The 26,554-nt window shown below is 52.6% G+C and overlaps 1 protein-coding gene across 6 annotated transcripts in view; it reads right to left on the reverse strand.

Moving 5' to 3' along the window:
* The window catches only part of UNKL (unk like zinc finger), a 44,346-nt gene extending 20,906 nt beyond the window's left edge, over positions 1 to 23,440 (reverse strand). For 4 of the 6 annotated variants that reach the window (XM_032607148.1, XM_032607150.1, XM_032607149.1 and 1 more), the window contains exons 1-8: positions 23,351 to 23,440; positions 21,846 to 22,055; positions 11,142 to 11,318; positions 10,661 to 10,794; positions 7,718 to 7,853; positions 6,148 to 6,265; positions 4,662 to 4,746; positions 4,029 to 4,114 (exon numbers count right to left, since the gene is read on the reverse strand). In XM_032607148.1, coding sequence (XP_032463039.1) covers positions 4,029 to 4,114; positions 4,662 to 4,746; positions 6,148 to 6,265; positions 7,718 to 7,853; positions 10,661 to 10,794; positions 11,142 to 11,318; positions 21,846 to 22,055; positions 23,351 to 23,427 — 1,023 coding nt within the window. In that variant the 5' untranslated portion in view covers positions 23,428 to 23,440. The remainder of the gene's footprint in view (positions 1 to 4,028; positions 4,115 to 4,661; positions 4,747 to 6,147; positions 6,266 to 7,717; positions 7,854 to 10,660; positions 10,795 to 11,141; positions 11,319 to 21,845; positions 22,056 to 23,350) is intronic. The other 2 variants (XM_032607153.1, XM_032607151.1) reach the window with 2 other exon arrangements.
* Positions 23,441 to 26,554: the final 3,114 nt, after the last annotated feature.

Here is a 26,554-nt window from a genome sequence, read left to right on the forward strand (position 1 = left end):
GCTTTCAGGTGTGCTGAGCAGGCACCTAGCTGTGCGTGAATGTTCTGGAACGGGGCAAGAGGGCGGCCGGTGAGAGCAGCTTGCCCCGGATAGGGCACAGAGTTCTTTCACTTAAGTTCAGTTCTGCTGTCAAAGTTGACTGAGATTCAGGAAAATGGGGAAGGGAAGCTGTCCTCTATTCCTCACCCCCAATGGTTCGTTTGGGACAGCGAGACCCATGCTGAGGTCCGAGCTTCTCCAAACACCCCAATCGACGTATTCCCTTAGGGTCACGACCAAACCACATGCCCCTGAACCCATGCCCAGAGGCGGCCCGAGTTGACCCCAGTGCCTCAGATCCCACATGATTCTTGGATGCTCAAAATCTATTTGAGCATGTGCTAAAAATGTCAGGCAGGAGGACGAGCCAGTTCCCAGTTCCAATGTTGTGGTCCTCCAGGGGAAGACTGGATGTTTCACATTGAAACACTTTGCTTGAATCTTTTTAACGGAAACTTTGTAATAGGGAAGAACAAATCTGACTCCATATTGGATTGTTTCTTTTGCTTTAACCTTTGTATTCTATTGCTTTTGCTACAAGTTAATCACTAAAAGAATGTTGCCTATAGCCTGAAATACACAGGATAGCCCATTCTCAAAGTTCTGACCTTTAAAGGTTTATCACTTTTCCATTCATATAGAGATAAAAAGTTGCAAAACAGAGCATAACATTTATCTTGTTGGAGTTTTATAGGAACGTGACCAGACCTATGCAGACAGCTTTGAGAACAAAGGATTCCAAGAAGTTCACAACAACTAACCATACCCCCTCTCCTTTTAGTACAAAAGAAGCCTAAATTCTAACTGGGTTCTTTGGGACACTAGTCCACTGTCCTCCTGGTCTGCCGGCTTTCCGGATAAAGTTGCTATTCCTTGCCCCAACAACTCATCTTCCGACTTACTGGCCTGTCATGCGGTGAGCAGTACAACGGACTCGGTAACTTCTTGGAGGATTTTAACTTCTCCCTCAATTTCCAGTCCTGGCCTTAGGCCCACCTGAGTGAGTTCTGTCTCACATAAGGACGAACAGAGATGGTGGCCACATGAGGCGCTGCTGTTCATTCTGAAACGGTTACACTGACACACTCGAGTCCCACCTCAGGGTAACTGAAGACCTGTGAGGTGGGCGAATCCAGGTGCACCCTGCCTAAAGCAGCTGTGGGGCTGGAAGCCTGACCCGGGGAGCAGGGTGGGCATCACCCAGGAGAGCAGCCCAGCTCCCTGCCTCACCAAAGGAACTCAGCTGTGTCTGCAGCCAGACATGAGAGGCAGCACGCAGAAAGGTTGTGCTAAAGTCACAGCTGGTGAAGAGGAAACACTCCTCTGTGACACTCGCTACCTGGAGACAGCGCAGACCCCCACAGGCTGAGGGCTGTTCCACGAGACACACCTGCACCTCAGACGCCAATCCAAGTCCCAAGTTGTCACCTGTGCGCCTGACCAACCAGCTGTAAACCAGGGTTTCCATGACCCCCTCCTTGGGTTCCATCTACAGTGGAACCCAAGCCATTGTACTATAGCTCACAGAACTCCAGGAAACACATAACTATGTTTACTGGCTCATTATGTAATAGAGGATGTGATAAAGGACACAGATGCACAGCCAGGTGAAGAGGCACTCTGGGCAAGGTCCGGAGGGGTCCCAAGTGCAGGAGCTTCTGTCCCTGTGGAGCTGGGGTGCGCCACCCTCCCGCACATGGATGTGTTCCCCAACCTGGATGCTCTCCAAATCTCATACTTTAGAAATTTTTACGGAGGGTCATCACGTGGGCACGATCCACTCTTGACTCAATCTCCAGCCCCTTCCCCCTCCCCAGAGGATGGGGGTAGGGCTGAAAGTTCCAGGCTTCTAATCACACCTGGTCTTTCTTGTGACCAGCCCCATCCAGGAGCCCACCAAGAGTCACCTCACTGGAACAAAAGAATTATGAGGGTCTTGGAGTCCTGTGTGAGGAGCCAGGGGGAGAAGAGACCAATATACATATTTTCTATTATTTCACAATGTGTTTCTGTTGAGAGATGCCAGCAGGTGACATGATGTGGCCAGTTCTGGACACAGTGAGGGGAGGGTGCCGGCAGCGGGAGCCAACCCACAGCTACGTGGGCTCCACAGCCGGAAGCGAGCAGTGGGTAAGCCGCTTCCCTCTCCCCGGTCGTAGAGGAGGGATTCAAACCCAAGACAGACTCCTCAAACCCAGGACCACATCTACAGGTGATGAGACTCCAGGCATCTCTCCCCCACCAGGGTGAAGTATGCATAGTGAGGTTCATGGTTTGTCTGTTCACCCAGACTCTCTCTACACTGAAAAGGAAGCAGCGGGAACACCCACTGTGCACAAGGCTGGATTCGGGACTTGTGACAATCCTCACAAACAAATATACTCAGGATGGAGGGGGCAACCAGTAGAGAATGAGAACCTCGCCCCCCCGCCCCCCGACACCTGCCCCAAGCACAATGCCCTCCCCTGCACGATCTTCCTGTTCAGACCTGGCAGGGCTGCCGGGCGCTCCCTGCGGGGCTGCTGCAACAGGAGACCTGAGAGAGACAAAACCAGGGCTCCCGCTCAGCCAAAGTCGCCCAACACACAGCTGGAGCCCAGCACCATGCAGGAAGATGGTGTTGCCAGGCCTGCCCTGAGGCTGTCTATGTCCTGGGCCCGAAAGTCAGAGCCAGCCCCAAACAGGATGCTTCATTACTTTTTTTAGTTTTTTAAAAAATTGCGGCAAAATTCACACAAGAGTAATTTTTAAAAAGTGAAGGATTCAGTGGCATTTGGCACATTTACGATGTTGTGCGAACTCCACCTTTATCCAGTTCCACATTTCCATCCGCAAAGGAACCCTCCCCACTGAGCCCTCACTGCAATCCCTTCCCCAGCCCTGGCACCCACTATGTGTTCTAGCACGGTGACTTTTAAGTTGCAAAATAATTAACAAAAGACAAAGGATGCCCTGAGAATCTGTCTGCAGGGGTGGGCGCACTGTTCTGGCACCGCCCAGCAGCCGGAGGTGCCTCCTGCAGGGTCCCAGCTTCCCTGTCCGAACACCCTGGTTGTTGCTTCTTCAGGTACAAGCCACACCGAGGATCCATCCACCCTGGCCCTCAGTGGGAGCCAAGCCAGTGGCCCTCTGACCACCACCTGAAACCACGACTGTCACACCCCCTGGGAGCCACCAAGAAGGTGAGGAGGGGACTAGCTTCTGCCTCTGCCAAGTGCCGGCTCTGCTACTGGAAGAGAGTGGCAGTCCCGAATGCTCCTCCATGCTGAAGGAGCAGTGATGAACTGTGGGCCTGGCAGGGCTCCTCTAAGCAAACCCCACCTCAGCTGTCCTCACCTTTCCTGTCCTTCTGTTTTTTCAGAAAAGCACCAAGTGGAAAGAAAGACAGGGTGGGGAAACACCTGAGTTTTCTTCAGTTTCCTTCCTAGAACCAATCCCAGGTGGCCACCTCCTCAGTGACACCAACACGACAGATAAAAACGCGTGCGAGGAAGAGGATCATCCTCAGAGACGTAAGGCAGAGCCAAGGGGCCCACAACCATGCCCACGACCATGCCACAGCGACGGACGGGACGCAGGATGGAGCCCCCCATTGTCCCCTCCACCTGCACGGGCACAAGGGTCCTGACCCACAAGGCCCCCCATCTCTCACTGAGACGCCTGGGTCTGCCCTCACACCTCGTTGGGGACCCACCTCTCCTGCCCTTCAGGGATCCCCATGGACTCGGGGCCCCTCTTCACACTCAGCCAGAGACCGCGCCTCGCACATGGCCAATATGTGCGTATCTGGCAAAAGGCAAGGCCAGGCAAGTACACCTGGGCCAGGACTCAGCCAGGATTCTTCTAGACTCTTCTATAAGGAGCCGCCAACCCTGCAGGCAGGCCGCCTCCAACCATGTCACCCAGAGATCACATCCATCCGTGTACCTAACGCTGGATTCAAACCAAACAGCAGAGCGGGCACCCTCCTCGGGACGCTGTCCACTTACGTGTCCGGGCTGCCCGCTGGGGGCCACGGGGCCGCTGGTGGAGGTGAGGTCTCGGCAGCCCCAGTCACTGGCCATTCCAAGACTCTCTGCCGAGAAAGGGGGTGGCGGGCTTTGAGTGGCTGCTGGCTGAGACTTTGGTTAAAGAGACCCCACAGATCAGGGAGAGCAAGCGTGCGCTAGTCTCTAACGGGTCAGCCAGAGCCACTGTGAGCCGAGCCGACCGCATGAGACCCTGGCGTCTTCCAGAGCAAATCATGAACAACTCCGACAGCAGAAAGTAATGGAAAATTTCAACAGGAAAAGCCACCCTCCCCATTAAAATAAAAAATAGTAAAATCAGAATTTGCAACTATGCTCATAAGAACAGGAATCCCAAATCAAAAAGCTTTAAGAGGAAGCTCTCGGGAACCCTGGGGAAGGGCCGCGTCTATGCACTTCCCGTCACCAACACGGTTTCTGCCTTTGGGGACTTTATGGGCTCACCTGGCCATCAAAATTACTACACTCACGGCCCTGGGGTGTCCAGAGGCAGGGCCATGCTGAACCCCATGAAGCCCAGAGCTCCGCCGACCCTCCCAGCCGCCCCCGACCGAGGCTGAGCCCTGCCTGCTCCGGGTGCTCCAAGGTACTCACTCTCCACGTGCGCAAAAGCACAGAAGGGGCCCCGAGGGCAGTGCCCAGTCTGTCGCATGTCGTTGCACTTGGTAGACTTGTAGATCTAGGAAATGAAAATAAAACAGCAAATAGAGAGGCTGGACTGGAAACCTGTTTCCGTGGGAGGGCCAGAGCTGGCTGGGTCTGGCCTCTTCCTTCCAGCTGGAGGCCCAGAGCTGGTAATCACAAGGGGGTATCCTGAAAAAGAAGGATGTGGACACCGCACCCCTCGTTCCCACTCCTCCCAGCAGTCCCAGGACGCCCTGTCTGCGCAGGGCCAGTCAGCCTGGGAAACCGTGTGGGCCTGAGGCTGCTCCTGCAGCGCCTGTCCTTGAAATCACATATCAGGTCAGCTTGTCCACTTGGCACTTCCTGAAAGATACACCTGGTTCAGTGCCTGGTATACAGCAGGTGGGCAAGAAATGCCTGTTAAGTGACCACGTTCGTCCACTCCATGGCCAGACCCAAGGCTGCTTCACTTGGGTGTGGCCCCGCAGCACAGCCTGCCCAGAAGGGACAGCGGCCTCTAGGCCCCAGACACCCTCATGGGTGCTGCCACCCGCCCCCTTCCCTGCCCGAAACACTGCTCGTTCCCCGTGGCTCTTTGACCATCCCCTGAGCACCTGCACTGAAATTTTAAGGGTCACCAACAGAAGCAATTTCAAAAGGTCTCCAATTCAGAACTCCAAATATCAGGAATCTAAGTGTTGTTTTATGCACGCTTTGAAGCACTGAATCTCTAGACAGAAGAAACTTTTAAGAAATGAAACACCACAGCCTTTCAGACCAGGAGCCCACCCCTCCCTGGAGCCCAGGTGCCCCAGTGGGCACAGCTGGGCGCTCCTTCACCGCAGAGCCTGCTCCCAGACTGGCCCTGACCCTCCTGGTCCCGGTGCTCTGATGCTCTCCCATTGGTCCAGGGGCCTTGTGTGCTTGTTCCGTTTTTAACACAAATCCGAGTGTGCAGCAAAGGGTTAACTCCATGGCTTCCCTGCCCACACCCGCATGCCCCAAAGGAGGGACTGGCTTTGATGGGCTCAGGGAGGTGACGTCTGAGTCCCTGGAATGTCCTGCCTGGTCGGGTCTCTGTTTACCTGGGGCCCTGGGCCATGCCACATGGTGACTTAAGGTGGGCCTGGGCCACGCAGCATTGGCTCAGCCTCTGCAGGGGCCAGAGACTGAGGTTAGCCACGTCTGCTGACCGACCCCCAGTAAAAACCCTAGATGCCAAGGCTTGGGTGACTTCCCAGCTGGCAGCACTGTGAGTATGGCCACAAATACGGCCACACATGGTGGCTAGGAGAAGGACACACCGTCCACAGTGCGTGCCTGGTCTCCCCAGGACCCGCCCCTGTGGCCTTGATCCTTTGCTGATTTTAATCGCATTCTTTCCGTGTAAAGAACCATAGGTGCTGAGCCCTGCGAGTCCTTTGAGCCCGTCCCTGGACCGAGGGTGCTCCCGTACCTCGGGGTGGAACTGCTGCTCTGTGCGCGAGTGGCAGTACTGACAGCTGTCCCCGCTCTCGCACCTGGAGGGCTCGCCCCACTCGTCACCGTGCTTCACGCTGGGGCAGGGGGTGGACCTGGGGGACAAGGAGGAGTCAGCGGAGGATGGGTGTCCTCCCCACATGCCCTGGGGCGTCAGGCTGTCTGCACAGTGCTGAGCACACGTGCACCACCAGGGGGCATGGGTGCCAGCCCCGGAAGCACTGGCCCCTTCCTCACCAGGACAAGCAAAAAAAAAAAGCAGGGCAGGGATTTCCCTGGCCGTCCAGTGGTTAGGACTCTGCGCTTCCACTGCAGGGGGCGTGGGTTCGATCCCTGGTCAGGGAACTAAGATTCCACATGCCGCAGAGGACGGCCAAAAAAAAAAAAAATAAATAAATAAAAAGGAGTGCAGGTGCCTGGTGGAACCCAGAAGGCATTCAGGAGCCCGTTTTCATTTTCCACAAAATGTGAAGTGAGTGAGTCAGAGCCACCGATGCCACTGTGACAAGCACCTCGGAGACGCAGCCAGGCCTCCTGTAGCAGGAGGAGACCAGGCCCAGCCCCCGCCCAGCCCACCAGGGGACCACACTCTGTCTCCCCGTGAAACTATTTCAAAATTGAACCTGAGACTTTGGTCCTACAATATGAAAACCCTACCCAATACCCTCTAGTCTTCAGGTACTTCCCGACAGCTTTATTGTATTGGATTTATTTTAAAAATTATCATCTGTGGGAAATAAAACTTTTATTTTTTACGATTTTCTATCCCTTTGATACACAGTAAATTCACTTCATCTTCTCAAGATGACATCGGGTGACTAAAAGCCAAAGGTTCTCTGTCCCTCAACTGAAACTGCTCAGAACAGTGACTGTCATAAAAACAACTTTATCTGAAAGTGAGGGCTCTCGGGCAGGTGAGGTGGCATCAAATTATTAGAGAGAGGCTCTTTGCTCCAAGAACAAGCTCTACACAGAGCTCGGGACCCAAGGGAGGAGCGAGGTGAGGGCCAAGGTGCCCAGGCACCCCTGGGCTTCTGTGTCCCCAGTCCCCCACCCCGCCCAGTGCCAGGTCCATCCAGCAAGTTGGCAAACCCGAGGCTAAGCTGGGCACCAAGATGAGGGCAGCTGGAGTGAGGAGGAGACGGCCTAGGAAGAGACCAGGACTGCCAGGTGCATGAAACCAGGTGAGGCCCAAACCCACCACCCCAAGGACATCAGTCCCCTGGAGAGGGTGAAGTTAGGCTGTGGGCACTGGGACTCTCAGCCTCGCAAGGGCCAGTTCCTTGCCAGTAGGCGCTATTGCTGGCAGGGACACACAGGTCACAGGAGGGCGGCCGGGGGAGGGGGGGAAATGGAGGAGCCACGCTCTGACCGCACCTGCCGGCTGGCTGGACACCAGAGCCTCTGGAGAGAGTGAAGGGAGCAGAGGGGTGGCTGCCTAAACTAGAGCCTCGAGCCAACGTGAGTGTGAACAGAGGGGACCGCCGGGATGGGCCCACACCAGAGAGGTCGGCCAGGGCCCTGCGGCGCCCGTGGCCCAGGCTCACCTGTACTGGAACCTCCGGGGGTCCCGCCGCCGGTCCCTGCTATTATGGAAGTGCGGGCATGCGTAGCCCTGGCGGCACAGGCGCGGCGGCTTGGGGCACTGCTCTGTCTTGTAGCTGCCTAGCACGAAGTTGGTATCTGAAAAACAGGGGTCCACACGGAAACGTGCACACGTGTGCTCACGGCAGCCACACAGCCAAAAGGTGTCCATCGGCAGATGATGGGTAAACGCCATGTGGCCCAGCCATGTGGTGGAGCATCACTCGGCCATGAAGAGGAGTGAAGCACTGACACGCGCTACAACGTGGATGAGACTTTAACAATCTGAACACACAATGCTCAGTGAGAGAAGCAGACACAGAAGGCACATGTTGTATGATTCTACTTATAGGAAACATCCAAAACAGGTAAATCCATAGACAGAAAGTAGATCAGTGGGTATCAGGGGCTGGGGCTTCTTTGGGGAGACTAGATAGAGTTTTAGAACCAGATAAAAGTGATGGGTGCACAACACTGTGGACATACTAAAAACCTCTGAAATACACTTTAAAATGGCTCATTTTACACCCAATAAAGTACCATACAAATTTAAAAAATAAATAAATAAAAATAAATTAAATGGCTCATTTTAACCCCAAGGTAAATGATGGGTGCTGGGTGATGCTGACATGTCAATGCAGGCTCTCAGCTGTGACAAACATCCCACTGCAGGGGGGCTGCCATGTGTATGGAGGTACCAGGTATGTGAGGACTCCCTGAACTTTCCACAGTGTGGAACCTAAAACTGCTCTAAAAAAAATAAAGTCTATTTTTTAAGTAGTTAATTTCATGTTACCTGAATTTTATCTCAAAGCAAAAATAAACAAAAAAACCACCAGGGGTCATTTAAAAGCAGTAATGGATGAAAGGAGATTCTTGAAAATCATACCCATTCTTGGGTTGGTTAATAACTGACCCTCCCCATTTTTTTTTTTTTTTTACAAACAACATTGTTTTTAATTACACTTGCCCAGGGGGGGCTGACCCTCAAGGCATGGAGGGGAAGACAGTGGAGGGAGGCTGTGTTGCCCAGCCAACCCCGGGAGCCACGCCCAGGACACGCTTCCACACCCACATTTAATGGCACCACCCCACACACACCAAACTCAGTTCCAAATAACTGATAAAATGACAAGGGACGTGAACCACACAGCAGGGCACAGAGAGGACAAAAGGAGTTTAAACAGAAAGGACGATTTTAAGAAAATAAAAATTGTAAGACATTTGTTCCCAAGCATTGACAGAGGACCTCCAACAGACATGAGGTCCTGCGCTGAGTGGCATGAACCACAAAGAAGTGAGAGGCGTGGCAGTGCCTATGAGTCACAGGGGCTCCGGGACGCCCTTTAGTGGGTGAGGATGAACAGTCCACCCAGATGTGGAGAATTACTCAGCAATAAGAAGAAAGGTGCTAAGATAATATGAGGGGAAAAAAAGAAGAAGAAAGGTGCTACCAAGCCCCAAAGAGACACAGGGAACCCTGAATGCACAGCACTAAGTGCAAAGGCTACACACTGTGTGATCCCAACTGTAAGACAAAACAATGGGGCAAAAGATCAGTGGTCACCCGCAGTGGAGCAGAGAGGATCTTAGGGCAGTGACACTACCTGCATGACATCATAATGGAGGATCCGTGTCTTTATACATTTGCCCAAACCCGGAGAATGCACAATGCAGGGGTAAACTGTGCTGTTAATTAATAATCGTGTATCAATATTGGTTGTCAATTCTAACAAATGTTACCTCATCAACACAAGACGTTCATGATGTGCAATTTTTTTGTTAACCGAAAACTTCCCTAAAAAATAAAATCTACTAATTAAAAATCCAAACCACGGGCACTGAGGGTTAGCTACCCGGCCAGACCCGACCCAGCGCCTCCTCCCACCTTCCTTCCTCAAGCTCAGCCCACCTGACTGTGACAAGACTGTACCCCCACCTGCACCACAAGCCAGAGCTCACAGGTGGAGCCTGTGGTCCAGGACCAGGGAGACCGAGGGGCTACAACAAGAGAAGGACAAGCCCCGAGGCAGGGACCTGTGGGCGCAGCCCTCCCTCTGTGCAAGCCTCTCCCCAGAGGGACATGGCGATGCTGGAACCCCCATATATGCTGTGGGTCCAGGCCCCCCACACCACAGGCGCGACGGAAGGCCAGGCTCCTCAGCGCTCCTGCAGGGCCCGGCCTGAGGCCTGGGCATCAGGAAGGCCTGGGCAGTCACCTTTGTTAATTCGTCCCTGGGCCCAGGGTGGCATAGAATTCGGCGGGTGGGGGAAAGACCCTTGTAGGGAATTCATCGCTGAAGTAAGCGCAGCCTTGAAGCGTTTACGCGCGTGAGAGCAAAGCCGGTCCAAGGAGACATGGCATTACTGAGGGGGGTTCTCTTAAAACCACACCACCCTCGGGAAACATCCAAACAGGCAGCTCCACGGAGACACAGCCAGGCTAGTGGGTGCCAGGGCTGGGAAGGGGAGACCACTGATGGGCACGGGTTTCTGTCCGAGGTGATGGAAATGTTCTGGAACCAGACAGAGTTGATGGTTGCCCAACACTGTGGTGTACCAAATGCCACAGACCTGTGACTTTCAGATGGTTAAAATGGCACATTTACATGATGGGTATTTTACAATTAAGCAAACCTCACTGCCCATAGCCATCATCTGTGGAGGCTGCTGGGGACCAGGCTGGCTCTGGGACCAGACACCTAGCAGGAGCTGTGCCAGCCATGCAGGCCCCTCCCCCAGAGCAGCCTGGGGACCAGACGGGCTGCTGGAGGGGCTGAGGGTGATGTGCTCGAATGGAACCTTGGTCTCCCCTCCTGACCTGTAAAGGGGGCGACGAGGTCCACCATGCAGGCACTTTACAGACAGAGATGAGCCCCCCGCCCCAGCAGCGGCTGCAGGGTTACCTTGCCACCGGGGGTCCTCGCCCAGGATCTTCTCCATCAGGGCCTGGCTGGCCAAGACCCCAGGCTGCAGGTCAGGGACGCCATCCCCAGCACTGAGCTGGCCGTTCTGCAGGGCTTCCTGGGCCTGCAGCTCCCTGCAACCAAACGGCACGTGGTCACGGTGCTGCAGACTGTCCGAAGCCTCCGACAGTGAGATAGCCACCGGCTTCTGTCACTTTATGAAGCCGCCTACGTGAGGGTTCAGGATGTGCAGCCCACGGCCTTGGGGCCCCCGTTCCAGGATGACAGTCTTGGCCCAAATCCCAAGAGCCTCAGAGCCGAGCATGCGAGACGCCACAAGCTCCCTCGGGTCCGGGTCAGGAGGGAGGAGAAGGGTCACTTTCTTGTTAGCAGTAAAATCAAGGCTCAGAAAGAGCTGCTTGAGGCAAGCAATGCCCGAAACACAGGGAGGAGAGTGGCTCCCGGCAGGACGGCCACTCACCTGATGTCACACACAGGCGGCCGCAGGTCCAGGGGCCCGTGCGCGAAGGCGCAGTGCAGCCCGTTCTTCACGCAGTGGCCCCGGGCATCTGTCTCATGGATGCATGTGCCCGTCTTATAGTAGCGCAGGTGATACTTGCGCTCCGTGTCCCCGGTCGTCCGGTGCAGGTACGGACATCTGGGAAGCAGAAGACGACATGCACCGTCTGGGCCCTGGGGCCACCACGGTGTCAACCTGCTCCCAGCAGCTGGTTCTTGTCTCCTTTTCCCAAACACCTGCTCTAGTCGGAGGACGAACAGCACTGGACAGAGCACCCGTCCCTGCTCCAGACCCTCCCCCACGGCACTCAGACCCCCACAAATCCCTCAATTACACATGGGAGAAAAATACAACACCCAAGTTACCCGAAAATCACCCTTCATAATTTTTTGAATAAAGTGGAAAACAAAGTTCCCCCATCAAGTAAGGGGCTGGCGGCCTCTCCCATCCCCCGTCCAGCTGCTTTCAGGGACCCCTCGAGGGAGGTGGAGGAGCCTGGAAGGGCTGGAGGAGGACGCTGCGGGGGAGACAGGCTGGGGAGAAGCAGCTGGGGGGAGGCACGGATGGGGCAGCATCCCACAGGCCACAAAGGCCCAGAGCCACGCACTCCCAGGGAGAGCCACACGCGGCTCCCTGAGCAGCAAGGGTTAGGGTGAGGGCTCCCACTGCAGGGAGGTGGCAGTGGCAGAGGTGGCATGGACGGTTCCAGAAGACATGGGGCAGGGCACTGAGCCCGCCTCAAGGTCAGTCCCTCCAGACAAGAGCCAGAGACCCAGAAGAATGAGAGGGGATACACAGAGGACTCTGAGCAGCCCCGGAGTGGCCCAAGGCCAAGGCAGAGCCATGGCTGCAAGTCCCCAGATCTAAAAACAAGGGCATCACCCCCAGAGATGGCTGGGGAACACTGTGTGGGGCTTGGGAAAGGTCCACTCCCACCTTGCTGCCTTGCAGGCTGTGGACCTGGGTGCTGGGAGCATCTGTGGGGGTGGGGGGCTCCCCATGCAGAGCACAGATGGATGGACAAGACCAAAAGTAAAAGAAAAAAGGACTTAGGGACCAACCAGTTTAAACCCCCATCTGGTAAGATGAAGAAACAGAGTTCGGACAGCTCACCCCAGACCTTAAGGAACACCTTAGGTGTACAGGCCATGAGAGCAGGACAGAGAGGACGCCATGCCCCGGCAAGTCCCCAGGTCCCCTGGAGCCAACCAAGCAAAAGGCAAATGCTGTGGGCCCAGAAGATCCAGATGCACTCCTGGAAGAGCTGGGGTCTCGAAGATACATGTGCCCCCACGATCACAGCAGCACGAGTCACAAGAGCTTAAAGCTGTAAATAACTCGAGTGTCCACCAGCTGATGGATGGATGAACAAAAACATGGTCCATCCAGACAGTGGAATGAGCACTGGTACAGGCTACAACAGGGATGAACCTTGAAAACATTCTGTTAAGAAGCCAGACACAAAAGGACAAATACTGTGTGGGTCCATTCCCATGAGGTCCCTAAAGCAGTCAAATTCATAGCAACAGAAAGTAGAGGGTGGGGGTAGGATAGGGAGGGTGGGAGGGAGGGAGATGCAAGAGGGAAGAGATATGGGGACATACGTATATGTATAACTGATTCACTTTGTTATAAAGCAGAAACTGACACACCATTGTAAAGCAATTATACTCTAATAAAGATGTTTTAAAAAAAAGAAAGAAAAAAAGAAAGAGAAAAAATATATATATTATGTACTACCTAAATCTTTTTATAGCATGCTGATGAAACAGAGAATAATATATTACTGTTTCAAAGAAGTTGTTTGAAAACAATTATACTAAGCATTTTCTCATTTTTATTAAGTCAATAAATATGTATTAAATATGTGAGTATAATAAACAGAATAAAGAAAACAAACAAACAAAAAAGAAAGTAGAGGGTGGGTGCCAGGGGCTGGGGGAGGGAGAGGGGGAGTGAGTGTGTAATGGGACAAAATTTCTGTCTGGAAGGAAGAATCTGGAAATAGATGGCGGTCATGGTTGTACAACTTTGTGAATGTAATTAATGCCACTGAATTGCACATTTAAAAATGGTTAAGTGCACCACAACTACTGAGCCTGCGCTCTAGAGCCTGTGAGCCACAACTACTGAGCCCATGTGCCACAACTACTGAAGCCTGCATGCCTAGAGCCCATGCTCCGCAACAAGAGAAGTCACCGCAGTGAGAAGCCCCCCTTCGCCAGAACTAGTGAAAGCCCGCACGCAGCAACACAGCCAAAAATAAATAAATTAATTAATTAATTTAAAAGATGGTTAAAATGGCAGACTTTATGGATGTTATCACAACTTTAAACAAAGCCCATTGGAGACAGAGAAGAGAGAGATGGTCTCTATGTTTGTGTTGAAATACACCACACTTACAGGGAAGCGTGTCACAGGTCATACCTGGATGGCCTGTGGCATTTCACAAACCGACACCTGAGTGACAGCACCCAGTTCAAGAGGACAGAACACAGCCAGCCCCTCAGGCCCCTCACATGGGCACGAGGTGGAGGTGATGACCACACTCTCTTGTGAGTGGCGGGAACTGAAAATGAGGCAATTCCTCCAATTAACTCTGCACAAACACTTCTGGGGCAATCCCAGCTGTCGTTGCCAATCACCAAAGATCCGTGAGAAAAAGGAAAAGCAGAAGATGGAGAAAGCAGTTTACGAGACAAGCTGGTCCCCACCTTGTGAAAAGAGAAAAGAAAAAACTTAAAGCATTATGACTGTATTACATACAGACAAGAAAAAGAAAACACTGCCTGTGCAGACAGTGCTCTCTGTGCCCAAATAGGAGCTGTCTCCTTCGTGTTCTTAAAGATAAGTTCCAAGGAACATTTTCAGGACGTGTGAGTGAAATGGTCAAATATCTGCTTAGGATTTTTACTATATTAGGTACTGACGCAGCCTTGATTAAAATCCCTCACTACAGAGTTACATCTTACATTTTAAGCTCCTCCAAGAGCTCCTGTGCATCTCCTCACAAGCACTGGTGTGTAACTCAGTCTCTGGGTCCCCAGAGAGGTGAGGCTGTCATGGAGCAGTCTCTGCCACACCAAGGAACCTGTTCTAGAACAAGGAACCCCCTCCCACTTTTCACATTAACATATAGACTAATATCACTAACAAAGAATGTGTAGAAATAGAGACGCCAGGAACTCACAGAACAATGGGCTAGAGAAATAAACAAGGAACTTATAAAAGAGAAAATGCAAAGGGTCTGGACCACTGAGAGGCACTCATCTTGCTTCTGATGAGAGAAATGCACCTGGAGGCCCACCTGTTCCCGGGCAAAACCCCAGGAGCAGGGCTATAGTAAACCAACACTGCTGCTGGCAAGAACGCCAAGTGAAAGGCACCAAGAGGACAGGTGCCATTACCCTCTGTCCCAGCAATCCCGAAAGACAGACTGGCACACAGAGGTAAAAAGAAGTTTTGTTCATAATCACCAAAGGCTGGAGACAACCGAGTTGTGGGATAAACTTCAAGGGAGCTCAGCGTGGCTTGGAGGAATGGGCAGTTTGTGTGGACGGCTTTGGAGGGGGCACCAGGTGGTACCGTGAGGGAAAAGCACTAAGAAGAGGGAGTGCAGGACTTCCCTCGTGGCACAGTGGTTAAGAATCCGCCTGCCAATGCAGGGGACATGGGTTTGAGCCCTGGTCTGGGAATATCCCACATGCTGTGGAGCAACTAAGCCCGTGTGCCACAACTACTAAGCCTGCGCTCTAGAGCCCGTGAGCCACAACTACTGAGCCCACATGGCATAACTACTGAAGCCCACGCGCCTAGAGCCCGTGCTCCGCGACAAGAGAAGCCACCGCAATGAGAAGCCCGCACACCACAACGAAGAGTAGTCTTCGCTCGCCGCAACTGGAGAAAGCCCGCGTGCAGCAACAAAGACCCAACACAGCCAAAAATAAATAAATAAATAAATAAATTTATTAAAAAAATAAAGAAAAGGGAGTGTCGCACCCTGTGGTTTACATCGGAAGGTGGGGGAGGGGAACAAGAATACAGATACGTCTGCTTATATCAAAATTTATGGAAGGAGGAGCTATTGTTTCATGGGGACAGAGTTTCAGTTTGAAGATGGAAAAGTTCTGGAGGTGGATGATGGTGATGGCTGCACAACACTGCAAATAAACTTAACTCCACTAAACTGTACAATTAAAAAAGCTAAGATGATAAATTTAATGTTATGTATGTTTTACTACAATAAAAAATAAAATAAAATGACTTTAATAGGAAAATGGCCATTTTGCAAAAACAGTTCCAATCTTCAGAAACACTCACAATCTACTATAAGTTAAAGCAAAAGAATTCCAGAGTCTGGGGAGAAGGGGACCAGCACATCAGAGCTGAGGCACTGCCTGTTGGTTTATCTACAGAACCCAGTCCGCAGAGCCGGGCTGAAGCAGGACCACACGGACCACAGGCATTGCCAATGCGCTAACTGCAGGGTGTGGCAAAGGCTGCATGCACCCCCACAGCTCCAGGGAGTGAATGTGGTGGGTGACACCTCCCCCATTTCCTCATGTTCCCTAATGGTCCCTCAGGTCAGCTCTAAGCATCATTTTGTTTCCTTGCCAGTACCATCACTGTGGCAACCAGAGCCCGGCCAAGGTTCCCCCTCTCGCCAGCACTGAGCACTGAACAGGCAGCATTATTTCACTAGGGGCATGTCACCTCTGCTTATTATATGACTTCAAAGCATAAGCTAAGATTAAAATATTGGAGGACATTTGATGAAAAGAAAATGGCTTCACCTAAGAACATCTAAGAGGCAAAAGGGAAAAACCTTAGAGAAAACACAATGGCAGAACGTAGACCCTCACTGAAGTGGGGAAGAGGCTGGTGGGAACCCCAGGGGTTAGCCCAATACCACGTGCAGATGCTTCCTCACCACAGGAGTTCACTCATCCATGCGGGGGGCCACTGACAGCCCTGCAGCACCTGTAATGTGATTCGGTTCCACAGCCTGCCAAATTCAGGGTGGCACCTGTGGTTCTCAAAACCATCCATGACAATTAGTGACCCAATCAGTGTAAATAAAACAAGGCTCCATGGATGGTGTGATGCAGCAGTACGTGCCAGACACAGGTCTGCCATGATGCTCTGGAACCACTGAAACTAGGAGGGAGGGGTAAAGAGGAACACGGCAGGGGCTCGAGGCTGCTGTCTGTGTCTCCAGGAGAGCCAGAAATCATCCCCTTCCTTCCCGCAATTCACCCAAAACAAAGGTGGACCCACAAACTCAGTTCCACTATACATCAACATCGGTCAGCAAGCCAGGCTGGAGTGCATCACAACCACCTGGATGGTTTGCTAACCCCAGACCATCTGATCTCGGCGGAAACCTTGGGTAGAAACTGCTGGCAAGTTCCCAGGTGATGCTGCTGCTGCTGATCTGGGGGCCGCACTGGGAGATCCACTGGGCTGAGACGGACACTCAAGCACAACATGATGCTCTCCTAGTCCTCAGGGAGCTCAGGCATAGGTGGGGACCAGAATACAGCACAGAAATAACTGAGGTGTGAACTGGACCAGAACCGAGCAGCGGATATGGAAAATGAGTGGCAGCTGAAAAATGGGAAAAGGAAGACCTGTGTGCCACAGACAACTGGGGATGGCGAAAAGGTGGGGCTTGTGGGGAGAAGCTTGAGTGTCCCCCTCTTCTGTGACACTAGGGGTGGGGGGTTGCCAGTTAACCCCATGTGGACCACACACCCATCCATTCAGCCCGGCACCCCCAGCCTCTGCCTTCCAAGGGCTGCCCTGGACTCTCGAGCCAGGCCAGCGACCCCTCATTAATCCCTAACATGGACCATCAGCTGGGCAACAAGTCCACCTCCCTCCTCTGTGCCCAAAAAGCTGCCACCCTCTCCGAGGAACCTGTCTCTGCTGAGGCCATCTCCCCACTAGCCTCCAAGGAGCACCAGAGCTCCCTGTGCCAGTCGCTCCCTCCCAGTCACCTCCTCATCCCTGGCCCTTCAATCAAAGCAGGAGGGCCTGAAATGCTACAATCACTCTCACGTTCTTCTGCTTCTTCTACATACTGGTCTCTGACAGGTCCAACTCAGTCACCTAATTGTAATTTCTTTCCTTAAGTTGGCTGATTTGTAAAGCCTGTGTCTTCCTCTAGACTGTTAAGTAGCTCCCTGACTCCTAAATATTATGTTCTAACGTGGCCTGCCCTTGGCTTTCACCTCACCCCGAATGCCCAAGCAGAGTTCACTTATATGGTCAGTTTAAACAGCAACAGCTTATAACCATCCTGAAGTGAATGGACTTTCACCTAAGCCTTAGGTCCTAGGATACCTGACTTTTTAAAATTAAACATTGCAGGAACATCTCTCAACAGACAAGTCAGACTAAGGACAAGTATGACACAGCAGGCACACCAAGACTTGGGCATGTAGAAAAGTTTCTGTACATCAGCAAGCTCCCACAGTGCCCAAATTCACGGCTGGGAGGTCCCAGGCAACGTGCAGTGAGGAGGGAGGGAGCTGTGGGGAGAAGTGCTGGGCCTGCCAGGTGAAAACATGGTAGGGAGCCCTACCAACAACAAGGCAGATCTCTAGAGCCAATCTGGAAAGTTATAGCACAGTAATGGGGCAGGCTCACTTCTTATTAAAACCAAGAAAACCTATAAAATGTGGGGTCTGGAGGGCCGCCTCCAGGGACTGCCTGCTTGTGGGAGAAGGAGGGTTATCAGAAAAGAGGATGGTCACTTTGTATAGTTGGGGATTGCTTGTATTGTCTGCCAATGAAAATGTTCCCCTGGAGGGGCCCCTCAGACCCCTGGAAGGGCCTTTGCTTTTTATGGGTCAGAACCTACCTCTGTAAACGCACCTGACATGCATTTACAAGCACAAAACGGACACATGGTCTCCTGGCAGCGGAAGCACACCTAGGTTACAGGTGGGAAGACCCGCCCTGACGGTCTATGGTCCAGCGCAGCGAACAGGACCAGCTGGGGGGCTGGGTCTGTCCCCACCCACTGCCTCTCAGAGTAGATTTCAGGATGTGGCTGGACCGCGACAAACCTCCAGCCAAGCTTCGCTCCGGCAAGCGAGCGTCGCTTTCTTCAAAATCCCAGCCTGAGAAATACCTGCGACGGATCCGCACGGGTGGGAACAGCGACCCTGTGGGGTGGGCCGGCCCTCAAGCTCGGAGGCAGCGCCCGCTCGGCCGACTCGCTCTTGGCCGACTACAGAGGGCGCGTAGCGAGCTGCAGACCCAGGCGGTCCAGCCGCGCCGCGGGGAGGCCAGTTCCCACGGGGGCGGGGCGGGGCTCACGTGACCTGGACGGCCAATCGAGGCCCGCGCCGGGGAAGGGGCGTGCCCGCCAGAACAAAGGGCGCCGCGAGAGGGAGGACCTGGGGCGCTAGCACTGAGGGGCCTTCCCGGCCACAGGGTGCCCGCCGGCGGAGGGTGACAGCGGGGTGGGGTGGTGGGGGGATGTGGCGGACGGGGAGGGGCCACGGAAGGAGGGGTGACAGAGGGAGGGGGGAGGGTGACTGCGCACGGAGTAAAAGGGGTGACAGAGGAGGTGCCCATGGGGAGGAGGAGATGAGGGGGCTACCCAGAGATGACAGCAGGAGTACTCACAGGGAGTGGAGGTGACAGATGGGGAGGGGTCACTGGGAGGAGGGTGACAGTGAGAGGGGAAGGGTGACGGACTACCCGCTAATGAAAAGGGGTGACAGCGGGGGTGTGACAGCGGGGGAGGAGTGCCTGCAAATGAAAGGGGGTGACAGAAGGGGAGGGGGCCCCAGGAGGAGAGGTGACAGCAAGGGGGGAGAATGACCACCTGCCTAGGACAGGAGTTGACATCACAGGGGTGCCAACCCTCTTGGGGGTCCCACCCTCCTGGCCACGGCTCACCCCACAGCGCCCCCATCAAGCTCCAAGAACTTGTGCTTATGTCACCTGATATTGGCTGAAGGGTCTTTGGTCTCTGATACATATTCACGATTTACAATAACAGGTTGGTAGTACATATGCCCAAAATAGACATTTCAAGAACCAATGAACTGAAATAAAAGGAAAGCCCTTTCCTTGCTCTGAAAAGTAGTATCTATTTACCGATTCCATGGCAACGCTGCACGAGCTAGAATATGTAATTCAACAAGACAAACTCTGGGAAAGTCTATCTCCCGTGGAATGAGTGGTAATTACTAAGGAGAGATTCTCAGGGGAGATGTCTGGCCTGTCAAACACTTCCTATGGGGCTGAAGCAAGTCATCTCATGTGCTCACTAAAAGTCACAAACAAAATCTTTAATAAGACACGTGTACTTTCATTCTGTGTGTACATGTACACAGGATGCACCCAAAACAATATCAAACAACCATCTTAGTCCCATTCTTCTTCTCAGTGATAACCCGCTAACCTGCATGCTATCTGGACTATAATTTTTTTTTTTTTTTTTTTTTGGCTGCACCATGCGGCTTGTGGGATCTTAGTTCCCTCACCAGGGACTGTACCTGGGCCCTCAGCAGTGAAAGCCCGGAGTCGTAACCACTGGACCGCCAGGGAATTCCCCATGTTAATGTTTCTGCAATAAATAATTGTAATATTTAACTAATATTTGAGTCCAGCTTAAAATGACCATCCACAGGTAGGTGTCCACTGCAGCACTCTTCATTCTGTAGGAACTGGACCCCACCCTGGATATCCAGCAATGGGGCCAAATCCATACCAGGACATTCAGACTCCGGAACCCAAAACAGCTGTTAAAATATGCTTTCTTTCTGGCACAGTGGTTAAGAATATGCCTGCCAATGCAAAGGACACGGGTTCAAGCCCTGGTCTGGGAAGATCCCATATGCTGGGGAGCAACTAAGCCCGTGCACCACAACTACTGAGCCTGCACTCTAGAGCCCACGAGCCAAAACTACTGAGCCTGCATGCCACAACTACTGAAGCCCGCGCGTCTAGAGCCCATGCTCCACAACAAGAGAAGCCACCACAATGAGAAGCCCGCGCACCACAACGAAGAGTAGCCCCCGCTCTCTGCAACTAAAGAAAGCCCTCACGGAACAACGAAGAGCGAACACAGCCAAAAAATAAAATTAATTAATTAATTAAAAAATATATATGCTTTCTTTTTATGCATTAAAAGCATCACCAGTTTAAAAAAAAAAAAAGCATCACCAGTGAGGGGACTTCCCTGGCAGCCCAGAGATTAAGAATCTATGCTTCTACTGCAGGGAGTGCAGGTTCGATCCCTCATGGGGGAAACTAAGATCCCACATGCCATGCGGTGCAGCCAAACAAAAAGCTTCACCAGTGAATACTGCCAAATAGTCCAAATAGTCCCCCATCCTGGACTCTGGAATGGGGTCAGACATGCTAGGTGACTGGATCCCTGCACCAGTGTCTCAGCAGTGGCCCCTGGGGGCAACTCAGGACTTAAGGTCCAGAGAGGTGACTGACGTGGCCAAGGGATATGAGGGACCAGAGGCCAGGCCTTAGCTAGACAAAAATCTCTCTCTTCTGTAGACCCATTTGCAGAAAACAGCAGCTCAAGATGCAATTAAATAATGCATTTTTAAAACTTCACAGAAGTATAATACCATCTTAACCAAAGTGGAGCTGGCTACATTATTTCCACAGGCTCCAGGGTGCCTTAACAACAACCCTATTTAACTATCTGGTGTTCAATTAAAAACCTTTCAAGAAATATATAAAGCTTTTAAGATGATCACCATAGGTCAAAAGTTTACTCCCTGACCTAAGCATTTTTGAAAATGAAGAACAGATTCACATGGGTCTCCCTGTGCAGCAGCGTGAAAGTTGTCTTTAAAAGGGACCATACCTGGAGAACCACCTCCCTTCAGAGGGTCAGGGGAGGAAGCCTACAGCGCCTCCCCCAGATCAGACTAGGATCCAACAGAAGCTGAACAAGCTGCTCTTTCCAAGAGGCCCTGGGGCACAGCGCCACCACCTCACCTCCAGGTGGGAATGGATAGGCTCTTCTCAAACGGCCCACAGGAAAAAAGCAAGACCTCCCTCTACCAATCTCTGCCAGTTATATGAATGTACAATCTGACTTGTACTTTCCGTGTTTTCCTATTCTACATATTTCAAAATGAATACATCTGTTCACAACACCATTAGGAAACTTGTGAAAAAAAAAAAGGCAACCAAAACAAAACCTTGATTTCCTAAACTTTAAAAGTGCTACACAAATAACTTTCCTATCCATTTTTTTAAAAATAAACATATAAACAGAAAGAAAGGAACCATTCCAGAAACATTTGCACAATGTGAGCAAACCTTCTAACAAGCTCTCTGACCAAAAGGCAACTGACAACTACAAAATGGTTCTAAACTCAAAAGGTTTACCTCATAAGGGTTGGTTCTAATGCAGGGAATTTACAGAACTGGGTGGCAATCAAAAGTGGGAAGTGCAGCAAAATCGGTTTGTCCCGTACAGGGTTATCCCCCAGCCAGATGCGGTTCTTCCCACACTGGCCGAGAAATAGGGAAATGTCCCCACCAAGACCAGTGGTCACGGGAAAACTTCATAGTGAAGACTGGGCCCTGCAGGTGCCAGGTGCTGGAAAGCCCAGGTCCGCCACCCACTCAGGTGTGGGGGCCACGCTGCCCCGCGCGGCCGCGCACACTCACTCGTCGCCGTCGGGGCACAAGCCGCTGGCCTCGTCGTACTTGGAGCAGTACACGTCCGGGCTGTAGTTAAAAGTGCCGTCGCGCCTGCGGAGCGGTCTGCGCCGACGCTGATTTAGGAAATGCCAATGGAAACAGGTAAATGGCCTGTGCTGGGTGCACTTGTGCTGCACAAACAGGGAGCACTGCTCTGTCCTAAACTCCTTTAGATACCTAAAAAGACAAACAGCGTTGGGGTCGCTTCCGTTGCCACCGCCGCCGGCGGGCGGCCCGAGGACTCGTGGGCAGGGGTCAGATCCCGTGCGCCCGAGGGCCCCGACCCCAGGCGCGATCCCCCACTCTGCCGACCCCCTTCCCGCCTCTCCCCACCCAGGTGCGTTTCTCAGACCCCAGGCACGATCCCACATCCCCGACCCCAGATGCGACCTTCGACCCCAGGTGCAAACCCCCATCCTCTATCCCAGGCATGGTCCCAGATTCCAGGTGCGACCCCGGACCCCAGGCGCAGCCCCCCATCTCCAATCGCAGGCACAATCCCCTAACCCAGGTGAAACTCCCCATCCCCGACACCAAGTGCGACCCGCGACCCCCGACCCCAGTCGCCGCTATCCATCCCAGACCCCAGGTGTGATCCCCAAGCTCAGGTGCAACCTCTCATTCTGAGTTCAGACACCCTACCCACCCCTCCGCCCCCGCAAGCCCAGTCGCGTTCCTCGGGTCCCAGGAATGGTTTGCCAATCCTAGACACGGTCCCCGACCCCAGGCGCGACCCCGCAGAATCCAGGCGCGGACTCCTGGCCCAAGGCGCAGCGCCCCCCATCTCCGATCTCAGGCGTAACACCCACTCCGACTCCAGACGATCCCTGACGGCCTCCCCCCCGCGGAGCCCGGGCGAGTTCCCGGACCTCAGGCGCGATCCTTCAGACCCCATGCACAGGCTCCTCATGCAAAACACAGACGCGACCCCCAATTTCAGGTGCGATACCCCGACTCCAGGAACGCCCGGGTCCCCAAGCCCCGGAACCATCCCTGACCCCAGGAGGAGGCAGCCGGAGCCCAGATGGCCGCCCTCCACCCGAGCCCAGGCGCGGTCCCCAATCCCCGACTACAGGCGCATTCTCGGCGGCCCCCGACCCACGACCCCAGGCGCTGTTCCCCGATCCCCAACCCAGGCGCGTGGACTCCCGACCTCGTCCTCCAGCCCCCAAGCCCAGGTGCCACCCCAGACCCTGGGCGCCGCCTCCTGTGCTCAGGCGGCGGTAGCTGAGTAGGATGGTGGTCCACCAGCCCAGAGTCCAGGCGCGGCGCGGAGGCTGGAGGGCCAGCTGGCCAGGGGGCTGCAAGGGAGAGGCAGGGGGCGGGGGGAATGGGGAGAGGGGCGGCGCGGGGCCCCAGGCCGCACCCGGAGGCAGCTCCCAGGCCCAGGGGCGCGGGGGCGCGGGCCGGGGGCGCGCGGGGCCGCCCCCTGCCCCGCCCCCGCTCCCGCCGCGGCCGGCCCGGGCACTGACCTGTAGTGGGTCGGCTTCTCGGTCTGCGGGGGGGACCCGCTCAACGCCGCCGCCGCCGCTTTCGAAACCGACGGCATTTTCAGTCAAAACAATGCAGCGCGCATGCGCCGCGCGGGCCCGCCCCCGCCCCTCCGGATCTCCCCCCTCGCGGAGCCCACCCGCGCCCCCCGCCGGGACGGCCACGCCCCCGCCACGCCCCCATCCGGCGCCCGGCGCAGTGCCGGAGGCCCAGTGAACTTCCCAGCACCAGGCGCCAAGCGGGGACCCGCGCGCACCCCAAGCCACGCCATGCCCCGAGCCCGCCGCCTCGGCCGGACGCCTCCACCCACCGTGCCCCCCCGGCCTCCACGTTCACACCCCATCTTGCATTTGCTTGGTCCCGTTCCCGCTGCCGCCTTCAACGCACCACGGCTGCCCCACGCGCTCTGAACGCCCTGAGCAGCTCCAGGCTCCGAGACGGAGCCGACAGGTCCCGAGTAGACAGCGCGCCCAGGCTGCTCACACTCGCCTTCATTCGTTCTATGACCCCCGGGTTGGGTGCTGACACCGCAAAGAGTGGCTCCAGTTGCTTAGGGCTTGGTGTGGGGGAGAGGGGGAAAGGAGGCCTGACTGCTCATGGGTAGCGGGTTTCTTTTAGGAGCACGCACAGGCCCTAAAATTACATCGTGGTAATCGTTGCCCCTACGAATACACTAAAAAATCAATTGTATACTTTAAATGGGTGAACTGAATAATATGTGAACTACATATCAATAGAGCTGATTTTTAAAAAAGAATCCAAAGGCTCGAGGTCAAGGGGGAGACAGACCGACACACACACACACACACACACACACACACACACACACACGCCCTCTTCACCAACAGGGTGGGCGGGGATGCAAAGAGGATGGGAACTCTGGGAGGCAGGCACCAGCTGCCATCCCCGGTAAGCCCTACCACTCAGGGCCCCAGCTCATCTGACCCTGGAGGAGGAAGCAGGGTGTGCATTTCGGGAGGGAGAACCCAGACCCAGAGTACATTGTTTTGTAAATATATAGCATGAAACTTTTTTTTTTTTTTGGCCGGGCTGCGCGGTTTGCGAGCTCAGAGTTCTAACCACTGGACCGCCAGGGAATTCCTGAGACATTATTTAAAATTTTCAACCTCGCTAGTAATTTTTTTTAATGCAAATTAAAGCAAGGAAGAGCCCATGGAGCAGGCACACTTTTTGTTGTTCTTAACAGCAACCCACAATGCTGGTGACCTGCAGCAAGAAAAGCCCTTAAAGGAAGTGGCTGGGAGGACGAATGGGTACTGACCTTTACAGAAAATAATCTGTTCCATTTCTAGAAACTCCAACCTAAAAAAGAATGAGATTCAGACAAAGATGTACAAAGATAATTATCAAAGTTATTTGGCAAAAACTTAAAGAGCACCTCACAGAGAATGACAATGCTTCCTGAGAATTGTTAATGACAAGAAAAATGCTCCTACTTAAGTGACAAAAGGAAGCAAGATATTGCAGTTCCATACGTTTGTTCCCAAGCATGTAAGTTTCTGTTTTTTTTTAAACACAAGTAATACAGTAAAATAAGCCATCACTTGCTGGTGGGATGAATGACTACTTTCTTTATATGTTCACATTGTCTAAAGGAATTACTACCTCTACAAACATTACATTTAAACCTGGAAATTAAAATAGCAAAAAACCAACATGATATTTTTGAAGAAAATCAAGCAGAAGAATGAAACAAGGCCCATGAATTCTTTGGAGGAGGACTAAACAGATCTTGAAGACTGCCAGGATGCAGGGAATGAGAAAGAAGTTTAGGATATTTCCGAAGTCCCGAGCTGGGAGGAATACAGAGCAAAGAAACACGTTTGGGGAGAGCTTAACTCTGTTTTGGACCTAAGGAGCTTGAGGAACCTGTAAAGTCCAGTAGAGAAGTATAGAGAGCCACCTCGAGCTTAAAAAAGGAAGTTGGGGGCTCAAGATAAAGAAATTTGGGGATCTTTGCTGTAGAGGTGGGAGAAAAGATGCCTACCCAAGAGGCACCTTCCTTGAAGAGAGCAAAGAGAACTGTGACAGGCTGTAAAGATTGTCATTTTTCATGCTTTTGAAGAATGTTCTTAAAAGGCTGTAGTAGTACCCAGACGTTAAAATTTTTAAAAATCCAAGGAAAAGAGGTTACCTAAGTCGATGGCCTCATATCTTCCAAGCCTCAGCAGCTTGGAAGATATGAGGCCATCGACTTAGGTAACCTCTTTTCCTTGGATTTTTTAAAATACAATTTTCTCCATCTTCTGCCCAACAGTGCTCACAGCAGTTACCTCTAGGTGGTGGGATTATTTCTGTTTCTGATTCTCTACCTTTTGCTTATTACACTGTTTAACTTTTCCAGATAAATCATATTGCTTTGGTCATGTGAAAATTATTTTTAATTAAAACAAAATTTCTTCTCGTTAGTTCTTTTTTTCCTGCAGGAGCTAGTGAGAGTAAAGTCAGGGTTCAGGTTTGAATGACTGTTGCTCAAATAAAATGGTTCACAACCAAATAGGTCACAACCACACCAGGTCAGAGAAAGGACATCTTAGTTCTTTGCTCCCAGTGGAACTAATGATGTAGCCTGAGCCATGATTAGGTCAATCCTTCTGAATCTTGGTCTCTTCATCTTTAAAAAATACATATACTTGTCTTAGCACCACCTCCCTGACAAGCATAATTTACCAAGGCGGGCCAGACCTTGGCCAAGGCCTTGTGAGAAGCCAGTACACTGCCATACAGTCAGTGGTCTTCAACCATCCGAGTGAGAGAAATTTCCACTTAACTTTGGCACCAAAGATATACCAAGATAAAACGTTCCACTAGAACCTTAAATAAATAAAATCTTCCCTTTTATGCATCTTGTATTTAATCCAGAATTAAGAAAGTTTCCTACTAAGCAGTACTTGAAAACATATCATTTACATACCCCAAATATTGCCTCTAAATTGTCCATAAAAATATTTATCAATGTTATTTCACTCAGAAAGTTGTTGCCTTGCTAAAATTAAAAACTGGAAGAGAGGTGAGAAAGTGTTCCACAATTAACATTTAGGTTTCTTTCCTCAGTTCCTATTCTGGAAAAAACAAACAAACAAACAAAGGAACTGAAAAGACTAGAAGGCTCCCTTTTTAAAATGAAATGCAAAAAAAACAAAAACAAAAAACCAAACATTGGC

This window comes from Phocoena sinus, chromosome 15, assembly GCF_008692025.1.
Source record: "Phocoena sinus isolate mPhoSin1 chromosome 15, mPhoSin1.pri, whole genome shotgun sequence".
Taxonomy (NCBI): domain Eukaryota; kingdom Metazoa; phylum Chordata; class Mammalia; order Artiodactyla; family Phocoenidae; genus Phocoena; species Phocoena sinus.